We start from the raw sequence: 16,744 nt of genomic DNA, 5'->3' as shown, positions 1-16,744 counted from the left end.
GCCAATAGTGGATTTCCTTTTTTTTGGTCCGTCTTCTGGACACTAAAGTCGTTTCAATCCGAGGCTATGTGCCAGGTGCGTCTGGTTTGGGCAAACACATCAGCCAAACTATAAGTAAACTCAACCCGTTCTAGAGGAGGGGGTGTTGAATCACTAGAATTTAAGCCGTGCTTTGAAGCTCGCTCAAACCACCGAGGATACCTCAACACAAACAAAACGACAGCTCCATACCTGCTCCCGGTGATGTTAGCCGTGGGCCAGATGGACGGGTCTCGCCAGGGCGCTTTCCTCCTCAACACTCCTCCGCTGGCCGCCCTGCACAGCATGACCGAGATGAAGACCCCTCTGTACCCGGCCTACCCGCTGTCCTCCACCGCCTCGCCTACCGCCACCTCCCCGAACCCCGGAGGCGTCGCCGTGTCCTCGCCGGGCATCAAAACGTCCGGCATTGGATCCCCGCAGCAGTGCGGGGGCGCCGCCGCCACCCCTCACGGAATAAACGACATCCTCAGCCGCCCCTCGATGGGGCTGGCCGCGGCAGGGGTGGTTGCGGCCGCGGCGTCATCGTCGGCCGGGATTTTGTCGGGACTGCCGCGTTTTAGCAGCTTGAGTCCCCCCCCGCCTCCGCACGGACTCTACTTCAGCCCCGGCGCGGTGGCGGTGTCCCGGTACCCCAAGCCCCTGGCCGACCTCCCGGGCCGGACCCCCATCTTCTGGCCGGGCGTCATGCAGAGCCCGCACTGGAGGGACGCCCGCTTCGCGTGTTCACCTCGTAAGTATTTTCTCTAACGAATTGGTGTGGGATGTATTCCTGTAGTCCGCAACTTTCTGGGTAACAAAGTCAATGTTTACATGTGTGGGCTGGGATTTAGCTTTACAACGATGGGGTGAAGTTGCATGGGCTATGGGTGGCATAGGAGGATGTCTTAGACACGGAGCCTTTCAGTAAACTTATCAGTGTTCTTTTCAGATCAAAACTCTGTGTTGTTGGATAAAGATGGAAAAAGGAAACACACCCGGCCCACGTTCTCTGGACAGCAAATATTTGCCCTGGAAAAGACTTTTGAACAAACGAAATATCTGGCTGGACCGGAACGAGCCCGCCTGGCCTACTCTCTGGGGATGACGGAGAGCCAAGTGAAGGTACGAATTAACGCTTCTTCAGAACGTTTGCTGCATGGGGAAGATAGGCCCACTGCAATATATCAGTTTGGCTTACCGAGATACCATAGCAATCCAAAATATATATGCCTAGTGGAACCTACTCTTTTTGACAAGAACTATATTGAACAATTATTATATTATTAATTCGGTGTGCACACACACACACACACACACACACACACACACACACACACACACACACACACATATATATATATATATATATATATATATATATATATATATAATATTTTATAAAATTATGAAAAGTGCTGGACTTTTATTTTTGATATAGACGCAATTTTTATATTTCTTATTCGTTATTGGTTTCTTTTTAAAACAAATATATTGTCAAAACATACAAAATATTAACAATTTCCAATTATAAATGTTGCACTAGCCTATTTGTTAATATCCAGCATGAGACATTTACACCTGTTTTCTATTTAAATTGTATTTATAGGAACTCAAAGCCAATGCCTCAGAATGATGTCTTCAATCGGCCTATTCAATAATTTTCGGACTAAAACGGTCACGATATTTTTTTCTATTTCGTTCTGGTCCACAGCCTGTGGTTTGTGATGGTTGGATGGACTCCAATAAAACGTGGCAATAAGAGAAATAAGAAGAAAAGTGTGTCTAAAACAAATGTTTTGCCCCTCTAGGTGTGGTTCCAGAACAGGAGGACCAAGTGGCGGAAGCGGCACGCGGCGGAGATGGCCACGGCCAAGAAGAAGCAAGACTCGGAGACTGAGAGGCTGAAGGGCGCCTCGGAAAACGAGGAGGACGACGACGACTATAACAAACCACTGGACCCTAACTCCGACGACGAGAAGATCACACAGCTGCTGAAAAAGCATAAACCAAGCTCGTCCCTCCTCATCCACACTTCAGAGAATGACAGTTCCTAGATTGGGCAGGGGGGGGGGGGTTGACCGTAAACGAACACAATTGAACACCCGAGCTCGGCTCTTTCCGTCCAGATCTTCGAAGTTTTGCACCGGGACGAGAGATGATTGAAACAAGGAGAAGCAGCTTTGTGGGCCAAAAGGTGGACTCGGCGACCGAGTTACCTAACGAGGACACGTGTAAATATAAATGTGAGTTGTATCCCATAGAAAATACGCTGTTAATAATTTATGTGTAAATAACTTATGTTTTGTACATTATGCACTGCTGAGTCGTTCGGTCTAACAGACAGTTTGAGTGAATGGAAATGCACTCTCACACAAGGAAAAAAATACATTTTATTTAGATTTTCTTTTTTACTTTAGTTAGGCCTACCATATTACATTTCAGAGACGTTATTATTTGAAACGTGTTGGCCTGGTGGTTGTGGGTACACTCATTCTTAACAACCATACCCTCCACAAATATCTGAAGAATGTTGAGGAATGTTCAACACGTTGGGCCTCTGGCGCCATAGAGGCAAATTCTTATTTTGAAATATTTTGAAGGAGAAATAATATTACATTAACTGTACATATAAACTGGTTGTGACACAATTGTGCATTTTTACGAGGAACAACTGTGTTCTCGCCAGTGGCAAAAATATTTCCTCACTTATTTTATTTAAATGTTTTCAGTTCTTAACAGTGACAGAGTCCTGCACGGTTGTGTATCGCAGGTTAATGTATTGCACTTTTATTTAATAAAAACTAAAATGCATGACTGATTGTTTAGGTTTTAAGATATCGGGGTTAAAATGGTTAATCCCTCTGCGAAATAATACAAACAAATATCCAATTTTTAATAACCCGTGTCTGTCCTTCATATATGTCTACTTTTGAGGCATTAATTCCCCATCAATCAAGCAGTTATTCTACATCTGACTTTAGTTTTTTTCTAATGCATTAAGCAGACGCAGCATATGACAGGGCTTATTGAGCTATTTTCTTATAGGCTAATTCTAAAATAATAAGCCTACTGATACTGATATCACTACTACTACTAGTAGTACTAGGCCTACTACTACTACTACTAATAATAATAATGATAATAATAATAATAATAACGACAATGCAAATAAATAATAATGAGAATGATTATTATTAATATTATTATTATGAAAGCTATGGCCTATAGTTCCGTAGATCGAGGCTATCTGGTGCAATTGATATGTGGCGCATTATAATACTACACAATTGACTTTGATTGCTTTGGAAAATTAAACTGATATTTAAACTCAGAGAACAACAAAATTCAGGAAATAATTAGCCTATGTAATTTTATTAATTTGAGGAAAAAAATACTACCAGTTATACAGAAGACAATAGGTTTGGTAGGTTGGTCCTGGATTATTTATAGAGGGCCTATTTTCAACATATTTGATGCATTGGTTTCCAACAGAGCTAACGTTTTGCTTCCTGCGTCCAGAACGACTCGCATGATTACGTCAGCATGCTCTCCCCAAATTGAAACGCATCCAACCGATTTACACTACTAATATATCTAGGCTGCTAATATTTAATTTATCATTGACTGTATAACTTTATTCTCCAAGACCTACAGGATCTCACTTTTTACGAGGTTACCCGAATAGACGATAGGCTATATCATGGGATATGGGATTTGATGGGACGGTTCACTTAATCATCAGTGTTGATTAAACAGTACGACATTAAAGTGACAAAGTCTGTGAAGGACTATTATAAAAGACAGGCATCATTTAAGGTTTTCCAACAACATCGACCCAATCTTCAACAGTTTTATTTTTGATTGTGGTACAATGGACTATTCCATACCTCTTTTAAAGTGCCGCCAGCGCGAGACACGCGGACGAATCAGCGCCTCGAGCGGCGGTGTCACAGGTTGCGCGCGCTCCAAATTGAGCAATTAACGTGGCGTCTGTGTTGATGACGTTTACAAGATCGTTTGTATTATCATCCCGTACCCACACAGAGTACCTTTTTGTACCCGGGTCGCCCGATCATAATGGAAGGAATCTGCATACTGTAGTCCACAGTTTTTATTTTTATAGAAGAAACTCATTCTGCATAATTCGTATGTTTTTTTTGGTCTAGCCTTTTTATATTCTCCTCCTTTTTAAAATCCAACAATGATGCTGAAGAAAATATCTTTACAGGCTAATATGGGGCTTTCGTTGTAGGGCATATCCTCCCCCTTTTTATTTACCCTGTTATTGAGCAAATTAAGGTCTGTAGCCCTATGTCATCGGAGCATTTATGCTGAAAACGCATTCTTTCTATTAAGATAGCCTATAGAACTGGTTATTGGCTGATTTCTTATTTTTTTGTATCCTCCTACTTTAGATTTTCCCTAGTTTTATGTAATTATCCTAACAACATTGAAGCTAAAATCACATTCTTTAGGCTTCTAAAATATCATATTGAATTATTTGTACATCTATATATAGCCTATCTATATATATACACACACACACACACACACACACACATATCTATATATATATATATAGATAGGCTATAGGCCTATATATATTTATTAATATAAACATATATATATATAGATATAGATATAGATATGTTTATCTAGGCTATATAAATGGATATAAACATATATATCCTGCCCCATTTTGATTCCCCCTACTATTTTTCAACACATTAAGATCGGGCACTCATTAGTCTCGCGCATGAGGCGTGTGTTTCGACTGGATCAAAGAGCGCTTCAGTATGCAGCGCACGCGCTCTAATTCGAAAGGTCACGAGACCATGAGTCCTATGAACACCGTGGACGAGATGGTTAAGATTAACGTGGGATAAATAAGAGCACACACACACACACACACACACACACACACACACACACACACATACACACACACGGACACACACACACACACAATAAACACTTTTAGTGTTTATTGGATATTCATTAGGGAGCATAGGAATAATTAAGGACAATAAAATAGGATATACTTTTTGATTTACTTTTAATATGGCTCCTATATAATTGGCATATTAATATAATCATGACTATTATTAATAATAATAATCTACAATTATTATTATGTCTTATTATACTTATGATGAGAGATATAAGATCATTTCAGATTGTTACCTCCTAGCTACTAAGTGGACGATAATTATTCTACATACAATCAGATTGAAAGTGATCAGGGTCAGACACGTGAAGGTAAACAACAACAAGGCCTTTGATCGGCGCCCCATCTGTTCCGTCCAGGTGGAGGTAACGAGGTTCCCTGTACTGCAGGTGCGGGAACATTGGTTTTATGTGTTCCAGGTGTAGCGAACACGGGCCGGTTCCCTCCTGGGACCGGCTGTGCCATCTGTTACCCGGCTTTCCCTGCCAGCCTAGCCTGTGGACATCAAAAAAAAAACGGAAAAAAAAAAAACGTCTCTTATATGCAATGCCACATCGGTGCCAGCCCACCACCAGCTATAGGCCTACACCTCTAGTTTATTCCCCGGTCTTTAACACTCCTGACTCCAACTAAACCCCACCTGGTGAGGGGAGAGGAGAGGGGAGGGGGTTCACTTGAGAATAGATACATTGCCGAAGCTTTAGAGAACACGAGGAACGAATTGCTCACGGTCCACAGCGAATTATGTGCGTAGAGCGAGGATTAAGATGTAGCTTGTCAACTACGATGGAGATAAAGAGAGAGAGAGAGAGAGAGAAAACCAACTGTATCTTTTGTTCGCCCGCAATTGCTCACCCCCCCTGTCTGTTTACTGATGTGACTAATATGTCTCGCAGTTCGCCCATCTCCATAAAGACCCCCATTGACAAGCTCTCAGTTGACCGTGTACTACAAGAGATTAGACACGAGGATCTGTGTCACGGGAGAGGAGGGGGCTGTGGATCCTGGATAACACATGAATTGTGAGTCTCACGTCTGCCTGCAGCAGCCTTATCTCTCTCGTGCACGCTTTGGAGCCGCACCTGATAAGACGCGCCCAGGGACTGACCCCCCCCTCCCCGCGCTATTAAGCTCATAGCCCACCCGTGCCAGTGTCTCCCTCCCCTCTCTCCCCCATCCCATCGCGACCCTCATTGTGCGAATATTGGATCGTCTGATCCACGCGGCTCTGAATGCGACGTATTTTTTTTAAAGGAACAGTAATTCATTCCATCGCCATTAAACGGCACATAGCGATCTCATTGGTCCAGAGAGGCTAGGATGAATAAAGTCTTGGATAATTGCTCTGTCTGCTTGAGCAAGAACGTGAACACTTGGGCCTCATGAACTCGGTCTCTGGCTGGAGGTGGCGTAAAGGATGTGCAGGTCTGGGTCTGGGTGGAGGAGTAGGGGATGTGTATGTCTGGGTGGAGGAGGAGTAGAGGATGTGGGTGGAGGTGGTGGGAGATCCACACCCGGAGCACAGACAAATGAGGAAATGTAACACACTCTGGTAGTCCCGAGTGCTGCAGAAGTAATTCAGGATATAAGGATGTGAGCGAGATCTCATGTGAAGCTGGTGGAGCTGTTTAAATACCATTTTGATTTAAGATTTGTGTTACTACTGCATATAATGAAATGAGGTTGCAGTGTATGTGGACAATATATGTATTTACGTTTTGATTTTAATTTTAATTCACTTATATTTTTTATTAAGTCAAAAAAACGCACCCCCAAACATAATTATGTCACATAAAATGTCACATCTAGATCTAACCAATTTTTTTTGATAGTCTCTCACCGCTCTACTAAGAAACTATAACATATAATAATTTAGTATTGTGAATGGAACTAAGGGGATTACTTTTTTCAGCGACAAATCTACTGGGCACTCTGGTCTTTAGGCACCACGACAGGAGCTGTCTCAGCAATCGGATGAACAGCTGACCAGGTGAGTCCAGAAAAGCCAATTTCGAATGTAGACGCGTGTACTATATATTTATAAAGACATTTAACCAACACATTATCAAACAATGCTAATTGCGTTAACATTTGTAACATTGCTTTGGAGTTCATGTAACGTTATGCTTTTCTGCTGTTGCTAGCAAGCTAGATGCTGTTAGCTGTCAATGTCGTGCAAGACGCTATTTTGCTTATGCGCTCAATGGAAACGTCTTGAAGGAATCGTGTCTTTGTTATGAGAAAACATTGTTGAACATTGTTCTTATGCATTGTTGTATTCCTTTTCAGGCGCAGTGAAGAGATGGTCCACATGGCTCAAGAAGTCCTTGCGTTGCTTTATTTAAAGGCTGGCTTAGCTCAGGAGGTAGAGCGGGTTGACATGCAATCGTGAGGTTGGTTGTTCAAACCCCGGCTTCTTCTAGCTGGTCATCTGTGATGCTTGCTGGGTTGATTGTGTCATATATGTGTTTGAATGGTTGCAAATTGTTTTGGGTGACGGCATCTTTGACACGTTACAATAGGAATAGGTTTAGCTCTAGAGTGCTTATTGTTAGGAGCAGTACTGACATCACAACGGGCCGGTGTTGAGGTGCTCATTAGCGCTAAATAGCAACAGCTGAGGCGGCAGGTTAGTCTCAGGTTGTGAGACTCTGAGTTGAGATTCTCTGGAGGTTCTGGAAGTGAGACTGAGTACAGCGTCTCTGAAGGTGAGACTCAGATGTTTAACGCAAAGGACGTGGGGTTTTGTTCAAGACGCTGTTATGAGAGAACTTTTGGTCATAATTACACGGGAGGAATTGAACGACGGGATTCAAAGTGAGGGCTGGTCCCCTGGAGACGAGGTGCCAGTGCGACGTGTCACAGAGACCTGTTTGTCTACGGTGGCTGTGGACCTGCAGTGAGTACCTCGCACCTAACCCACTCTAGATAGGTAAGATGGCACTCACCAAGGGAAAGTTTAGAACCATGCGTCAAGTTCAGTGCGCACCACGCAGGGACAGATATTAGGTTGTCTTCGATATGAATAACATTGCTGTAGGTTTTGACCATTTTTCGTTTAGGCATTGGTTATGATTAAATTGTGGAAAAATATATACAGGTGAGTAACACAAACTAACACTGTGCGTCTGCGTGGAACCCACTTTTGGGCCACGCCCCACCGGTTGAGCACCACTGATCTAAACTGCCTAGAAGTAAACCCTGAAGTCTTTCTGATTAATTAGGGTTCCTCCCTTCATGGTGAACACTGTGTCGTACGCTGTTTCTTCTCCTCCGAGGGGACGGGGAACAGAAGGGAAGGCAAGGGTGAGTTACACTAAGTAATGGCAAATTGAGCACCTCCGGTGGACTCTGGTCATGAAAACTCTGCCCTAATCACCCAAGTCTTTTGTCCCCAATTTTATTAGCACCAGCCGCGGTAAAATAACCGTTAACACATATCATAGTGCAGCAATAATAACCTCCTCAATCATATTTTAAAAGTCACGTCAAGTCACAGCTCCGTAATTCATCTCTATGCAAATATCCCAGGGTCACACCATTAGCTTGTTGCTATGGAGTTTTATATTAAAATGCATTCCCTTCGCTCTCTCGCTCTCTCCTAACCTTTTTTTTTTGCTCTGAAGTAATAAAACATGAGTCCCGTTGCTTAAGAATTATAGCGACGATTAAAGCAACATATGGACAGCGTGCACTCGGAGAATAAAATAACGAACAGTTAAAGTGGCAGGGTCATGGCTGGGTGTAGAAAATATAATAGATTGTGTTCTGTCTGCCACAGAGAAAGGAAAAGCCTGATTGTACATTCAGTCAGCCTTCTAGTGTAATGAAGGAAGAAGATGGAAATAAACAACATCATTTTCTTTCAGTGGAGTTAAGAATCACAAGCCTCATTTATTAATTCATCCACTCGTGTTCATACTTGTTCACTCGCTCATGTCCCCTCTTTCCCTCAGAGAGATGTCTTGGAGGCGGCAGGCCTGTTGTAATTTCATAGCAAAACATCATAGCCTGTACTTAATTGAGATTAATGTTTTTACCATAAGCACGTTCTTGCTTTCCAATATGCTCATGGAATATTTTCATAGTCAATGATATTTCCACCTTTTGGTCAACATGCACTTTTTACAGAGCCTCGAGAACAAAACAAAACTACAACCCACCCCCTTCCCCACCTCTCTCCCCCTCCCCCCCCCCCCCCCCCCCCCACCCGTTCACCCGCCCCACTGATTATCTGCCATTTAACGGTTTATCAAAGTCAGAGGAGTCCCGTCGCGGCCATGTGAACGCAGGATTTTCTACTTTATGGACTCATTAATTTCATGTGGATCATTAGTCTTTATACAGATCCGTGTTTTGACAAATGCAGCCTGTGAATGAATCCCACAAAGAGCCCCGGTGGGCCGGGCTCCGCCTGGGGCTGGACGCATCCCATAATAAACAGAGGGGAGTGCCGTGTTGTCATATTATCAGGATTGTGTTGTGTGGGGACGGGTGTTTCCGTCTGGCCGGGCCTGAGACGTCTCTGTGGGAATGTTATGGAGTATCACAGGGGGAAGTAAATATAAGGGCCCCTGCTTTACCACCAGGTGTGTGAGGTTGGGATTATTCGGTATGAGCTGTTTCGACGTCCATCTGTTTGTGATGTCACAAGTGGGAGTGTCCACCCTGATAGATCTCTAGCCTGCCAGTTGGTTCAGTCCAATAGTTGGAAGACTGGGAGGACTTCTATCCACAATACGGCTGGGTAGATATTCACACTTTTGATCAGTCCCATGTCACACACGGCTAGATTTCAGAAATGGCTTATGATGGCACAGCTATTGGAGTTCAGTACAAAGCCAGGACATGATTAATCGGTTGACCTAGATGTTCGGCCAATGATCAAAAGTGAAGCAAATTAAGTAACCATGGTACAAAAATATGTCAAAGAATATATTCATTACAGATGAAATCCACGACAAGACAATTATAGATGGTCTGTATCATTCAGTGTGCGTATCAATGATACACATATTGGACCCACCATTTTGTATATCAATGATTGTTTGTGTCAATGATACAAACATTGGATATGCATTGGGGCATATATTTAAATACAGGAGACAAATCTCTTATCTGGGATAAAAATTGGATCTGGTTTGTTTTCTACTCAACATGGGGGTAGAATAATTCTAAATAACTCAGGGACATAATCATTTCATTGTAGACTATGATATCAAAAAGTGTTAAACTCAACTTAATGGCAGATAATTTATATTTTTTGAATTTGGTTAGGAAAAAAATGTTCTGGGTTCTCTACAAAACATTGGTTACATTTGAAATAAAGACGAAACTGCAATAATAAGTTTCAACCAGTTGTGTCACAACAATCCGAATGTATAGATATATAACATGGTACCTTGTAGCTATGTCATATTGTCCAATGACGTCAGAGATGTGGACGACCATACCGTGTTCAAAGCTATTGATCCAACTGTCGGAAAATCTGAAATGATGTTCATTCTGTTTTTTTTGTGTGATTTTCATTTTAAGGAGGAGGCGGTGGGGGAGGCACTTTAAAAGGCCTCATTTTCCAAAGCGCTAATATCTGAAATGCTTATTATGACCGGCTGATGAACGTGGGACAAGGTATTGATCTGAATGCCAAATCAGGGAGGCCAGGAGAGAGAGGGACTTAAGTGTATGGGGTCTGACCCCCTTTTGCCGTCTTTTCTCTTGGTACTCCTTTTGACCAGACGCTTCCCACGGGTCAACGGCCAAAGGTCATCTTCCAAGCCCAAGGTCGCCTCGTATTACCATTGTCAAAACAGTTGATTCAATTTTCAGACTACGGCAAATACAAAAAAACAGAGATACAAAGAAATAAATCCATTTAAAAAGTGGTGATTGTCCAAGGCAAAGGGGGGAAGCAAATCAAATGAAAACCCTGATTTAACTGCCAACGTATTTTCTCTTTTTGTTTTTATTGAATCAATAACCCGGTGGGCTGATGATACCCCAGGTCACCGACGGGGAGATCTCCATAATCGATGAGAAGAGGGTCTCAAGTTCAGCGGCTTATTGTGTGCTCACTCCCGTCTCGTCTCGGCGTGGAGTTATTTATCATCGCGTGGTCTGTCAGGGGGCAGAAATACTGCCAGAACCCAGGAGGTTTGGCGCAGGGGACACACTCAGCTGTGGCCGTTGCCTGGGTAACCGCGTGCACGTCTGTAGTATTTACTAAAACGGTCTATGGTGAAATCAAACGATGAAATGAAAATATGCGTGCGTAAAAACGCTGCAACACCTGCTCAAAGTATGAGCAAAAGGGACTCATAAATATGGGATGTTTTTTAACCTGCTTGGATCAAAGCAATGGTGAGGCATAAACGGAAAATGGAAGCATCATATTTGTTGTATTAGGAAATTGCATTCAATTCTAGTTGTAACTCACCAAAGAATCTTGTTTTCCTTAACTTTCCACAACTGCCGGTTTTATATCTGTTCCATGGTAATAACCACCCGGTTACGGGCTAACACAGATGTAGATTCTCATTTATCCTTTATAGCATACACTTTCTCCGCCATATCTCCATTCCATTATATCTCAATGACATTAGCCCGAAGTAATTCCCCATTTTGCTTCGGTTCTCCCCGTCGTTTAGGATGGTTTATGTGGCGCTGTTTAGCCCCCCACTCCCAGCGCATTGGTAGGATCCAGCGGCGTCCAGCGTAAACACCGGCCATTGTGTGGCCGTCTCCCTGCAGAAGGTCACCCAGAGATCACCAGTGCCATGGTCCTTTTTATTTGGCCTGCTGGAGATGCTTCTCGCAGTGGACTTGTGGTGAACCTGCCTGCCCCATGTGTGTCTCTGTGACCTCTGCAGGCCCTCTATTTGAACATCCAGCCGCATGCTAGGCCGTATTAGCGGTAATAGGTAAAGGGCATTGTGTGATCGATACCCATAACGCTATTCGAGTAGCTACAAACAGGAATACCTTTAGCGGGGCCACACCACAATACAAACAAGTCACACAATGGCTGTTTCCACAACGTTAATACCACGCAATGTGCACCCCTCTGTTTCTACCTCAACCATCACCTCTGTGTTTTGTTTGTTCTAAAAGCCCCCCCCACCCTTTGCCTTTTCGCCACCTATACTTTGGATTTATTTCATTTTGTTTGATTTTTACGAGAGCCAGTAAAACACATGTTGATACCACCTTCTGAGCTGTTAAACAGTAAAGAGCCTCGACGAAACATACCCTGTCACGGGCCTGCCAATAAAAAATGTAAACCCATTTAGACGGACGGTGGCGGCGGCGTGGTGAGGCTGCGTGTCGGCGGTCAGTCAATAAACCAAACAAGGGGGTTGGCGGGTCGGGCCTGCGCGCAGCCGCGACCACGACAGCAAGGTCACTGCAGACAGAACAGCACAAAGCAGCGACAACCCGGTCCAGCTGAGACCCACACAGGGAGGAGGAAACGCTTCTCTTTGGGTGGGTTTGTTGTGGTCGCTTGCTGATGCAGTTGTCTGCAGGTGCCCTAGAAGTCGGAATTTCAAATGTTTACGTTTTTTCTGAGTTGTTTTTTGGATACATAGTTGTGTATTTGTTGTCATAATTGGGACTTTGTATAAGTTTTAGGGTTCTCGTGTCCTACTTTCCAACATGTAATAGATTGCGATTTCAGAACTTTGTGTGTGTGTGTGTGTGTGTGTGTGTGTCAGGAATGCTGTGGACATGTGTTGTTCTATGTTGAAAAAAATGTATTGTCTATACTAAAACTAGAAGTGCCCCGAGTTCAAAACACACACACACACACACTGCTTTGTGGGGACCAAACCACTTTTCTCCTAGCATGCTGGCGGAATGCTTTACTTACACAGATTCTCCTCACTGGTATATACAGCACCGTGCACCTTTCCCGAGTTGATTGTCTACAAATAAAGGTAATGATTTACTACAGACTCTTTAGTTATTTATGAGGACCAGGCATTTTAATTTGCTATAGCGCCGATTGGCCCGAGGTGACGGGGTTAACAAGCACCACCAAGCCCCCGAGAGGACACAACAGACGGGGGTCCGTAAAGTCAGCCCGCGCTGCAGTAGGGGGACAGCGCTAAGAGGCATTAACACCCAGTCGCGAAGACGCTAAACAAACGCTGGTGCCTCGTCGCGCATGGGAAAGCTGCATTAGAGCCCAGCAGTGAAGTGACCTGCGGAGGACAAGGCACAGGGTGAAACCTGTGTTTTCCACCTTGTCTGCACGGGGCTGGGAACATTCTGTCTTGTCTGCTAACTTTCCCAGGCGGGGACAGGGCACAGCAGAAGGGTTGCCTTTCCCCATGTCAAAGGTCGTTAATCAGAGAGGGAGGGGTCTTGTTCTCTCTCTCTCGCTCTCTCACTCTCTATCTCTCGATGTTCTAGAGACTGGTTCTTTCAACATAGTATTTCTCTTAAGATTTGGGAAATAGTCTGGCAAAATAATTAGTAGGCAGTATAAAATAAGTAATAATAATCTGAACAATAAAGTTATAGTAATGACGATAATAATGTGCATGAAAACAAGAAACAAGTAAATATATGCATACATTGATAAATGCAATAATCAATGATGATACTACATGAGCAACCGAAAATATACTTTAATTGTGTTGTGATATTTTAGAGATCCGGCCAACTGTCGGAATTAGCATTCAATTCATGCTAGCATAGCATTGAATATCTGAAATCCTGTGAGCTCTCGGTCTTGTATGCTACTTAGCTATTGAGATAAATGAGCTGGCAGCTTCTTCTTCTGCTTCTTTGTTTGGCCGGACCTCTGGGTCGCCCTCCCACCGCTCCCGTCCCTCACCCATGAAGACCCCCCGCTGGGGCCCTCGTTGTAATCCTATAAAGCGGAAAAATACCCAATTTGTAACAATTTGTCTCACAGCATTGTGGGGGTGTTAAAAACCGGCTTGGGGTAACCCCCCCCCCTCCACCTCTTTAAGGCAACCCCCCTACCCATGACATAAACTACAGGGGGTCCAAGTTCCTCAACACTGCCATGGAGCAGTGAAAAAGTTAAAGTGTGTAGCACAATCAATTGCAATTGTAAGAAGGTTTGCAGGCTCTTGAGAAAGATTCCGATTCCTTCATTGATCCCCGGGCAAATGATTGAATTTACATTTTTATTATGTATTGTACCATTGTTATTTGTTGTGGAAGATCCAGTTACATTTAAATATAGGGCACCTATCCATAAGCGATACTTGTCAATAAATAATACACATATACATGCAACGATGGCACATAGGGTAACACTTACTATAATAACTACATTAATGTCCATTCAGAAGTCATTTGTAAGCCTTTTGTAAATGATGCATTATCATTAATATTAGCTTTTAGATGATTAATAAGTGCTATGTTTAAGGGCCCCTATTTGATATCCAGTGGACTGTACCAATGTTCAGGCTGATATATGTGTAGCTCTTTTATGGAGCCCCTATTTTACCATACCTGGTGGTAAAATAAGGCTCCTTTAACATGGCACTTATTCATGATCGACCAATGTATATTAATGTTTTGTTAATGATTAGTTCATCATTAACTACAGGCCTTGTAAATGACTTATCACTGAAAATTAATATAAAGTGTTACCTAAACGGGTCACAATGATAATATGCCAAAGAGAAACAAGATAAACATCCTTAAAACAACCATTACATTACATTTTACATTTAGGGAATTTAGCAGACGCTTTTATCCAAAGCGACTTACAATAAGTGCATTTGTTACAATAAGTACATTTGTCATAAGAAGTGAAACAATATATCGCTGTCGGTACAGTAAAGATGTTCATAGAACCAAGTGCAAGTATTACAATCGCTAGGCTAACCCATTCCCCGTGTAAAGCAGCGATAGCAGCTACTGTAGATGCTACACAATTAAGTACCTTGAATAAGTGCAATGTACAAGTGCCAGGACGTACAACATTCAATGGTGGCTGTGCATTGGTTTCTATGCAGAGTCGAGATGAACTCTGAACAGGTGAGTTTTGAGTTCCACCACTGAGGTCCCAAAACAGAGAAAAGTTGTGACTTTTTTGATCGACCTTTGCTTGCTCTTAGCGATGGCGATACCAGACGTCCAGCTGAGGTAGTTGAGCGGAGGAATCGAGCTGGGGTGTGTGGCTTTACTAATGCTTGGAGGTAGGCAGGGGCAGTTCCATCGACTGCCTTGTATGCCAGTACCATCATCTTGAATCTGATGCGAGCTATTACAGGGAGCCAGTGGAGGTCTCGGAAGAGGGGGGTTACATGTGAGAACTTTGGTAGGTTGAACACGATTATAGCATTAGCTGCTCATAGACCAGCTCATCTCTCTCTATCTCTCTCTCCCACTCTCGCTCTCGCTCTCTTGCTTTCTCGCTCTCTCGCTCTCTTTCTATGCCCTCCAGACAATCATTGAGTTATAGTAGTGATGGGTGAAACACACAAACACACTCCGAGTCTCTCCCTCTCTCTCTCTCTATATATATATATATATATATATATATATATATATATATATATATGTGTGTGTGTGTGGATACATATAAATACCATTCACACAGACACTGTTACATATTATATAAAGTAATCAGTGTTTAATATAGTATTATGGGATGCAGCTCATGAATAATTGAGATTCTAGCACAAAGGAGCACGTTATTGGATTGTTATTGGAGGGTTGTCATTGATTTATTGATCGAAAAGATCAAAACTGAGCAATTGGGATCGGAATGGGGGCTCTGCTGACTCATGGTAATACGCCGCTTTTCATTGGTTGATGGGCAAAAAAATAATTAAAACCTGAAAATCAACAGACTCTAATAATTAATACCCAAGAAGGGACATGATCTGTCATGAAATATGCTTGAGGATGCTTTGGTCTCATATATTTAACATCAATTAACCATCAATCTCACCATTGTCTAAGGTGGCATTTTTATGATTGATTTTGGGATTTTCTTTTTCCAAAAAGATTTTTGTGTTTTTGAGTAGATTGTTTCTGAGTGTGCACTTCTATTTTTTTGAGCTAAGAACATTCTCAGGTTACTGAAATAAAACCAAATGGAATAATTCTGCATATTCCTCCTATATATTAGATTCTTGCTTACATACGGTCCCACATGACAGCATGAGTGATCATGCCATTATCAGCACAGTAATACAACACTATCCACATAGGATGGTGCACCTGACATTTGGATGATTATTAAGTAGATTCACACACACACTCACATGCAGACGCACATACATGCACACACACAACCACATGTACACGCACGCAGGGACGCACACATACGCACGCGCACACACACACAAATATACCTGCACACCGTCAACCACACGCACATGCACACATACACGCACACAAGCACACACACACATATACCTACACACACAAGTGCACGCACACACATTTACTTGCACACATTCACCTAGACACATACACACAAACACACACACGCGCACACATACGCGCACACAAGTGCACACACACATATGCCTACACACACAAGTACACGCACACACATTTACCTGCACACAGTCACCTAGACACACACACACACACACACACACACACACACACACACACACACACACACACACACACACTCTAACAGGCACACGGTACCAAATGTAGCATGTGTCAGCTTTGTATGGCATTGTGGATGTGTGCAGCAGCAACGCCATCCATGTATCGGCTCTCCTAAGCACCTGCCCAGATGAGTTTCGGCCCGGCTCGATACGGCCGGCA

At 43.0% G+C, this 16,744-nt stretch overlaps 1 protein-coding gene across 1 annotated transcript; it reads left to right on the top strand.

Moving 5' to 3' along the window:
* Nucleotides 1–243: 243 nt before the first annotated feature.
* nkx6.1 (NK6 homeobox 1) lies at nt 244–2,075 on the top strand (the record flags this gene model as incomplete). The annotated part of the gene is made up of 3 exons (XM_079735882.1): nt 244–772; nt 971–1,143; nt 1,830–2,075. 3 exons carry the CDS (start codon nt 244–246, stop codon nt 2,073–2,075), a joined length of 948 nt encoding a protein of 315 aa, XP_079592008.1.
* Between the last annotated feature and the right edge of the window lie 14,669 nt (nt 2,076–16,744).

This window comes from Pollachius pollachius (assembly GCF_949987615.1).
Source record: "Pollachius pollachius genome assembly, chromosome: 4".
In the NCBI taxonomy this organism is placed as follows: Eukaryota; Metazoa; Chordata; class Actinopteri; order Gadiformes; family Gadidae; genus Pollachius; species Pollachius pollachius.
The sequence above is the reverse complement of the archived record's forward strand: the minus strand, read 5'-3'. Positions and strand labels throughout refer to the sequence as shown.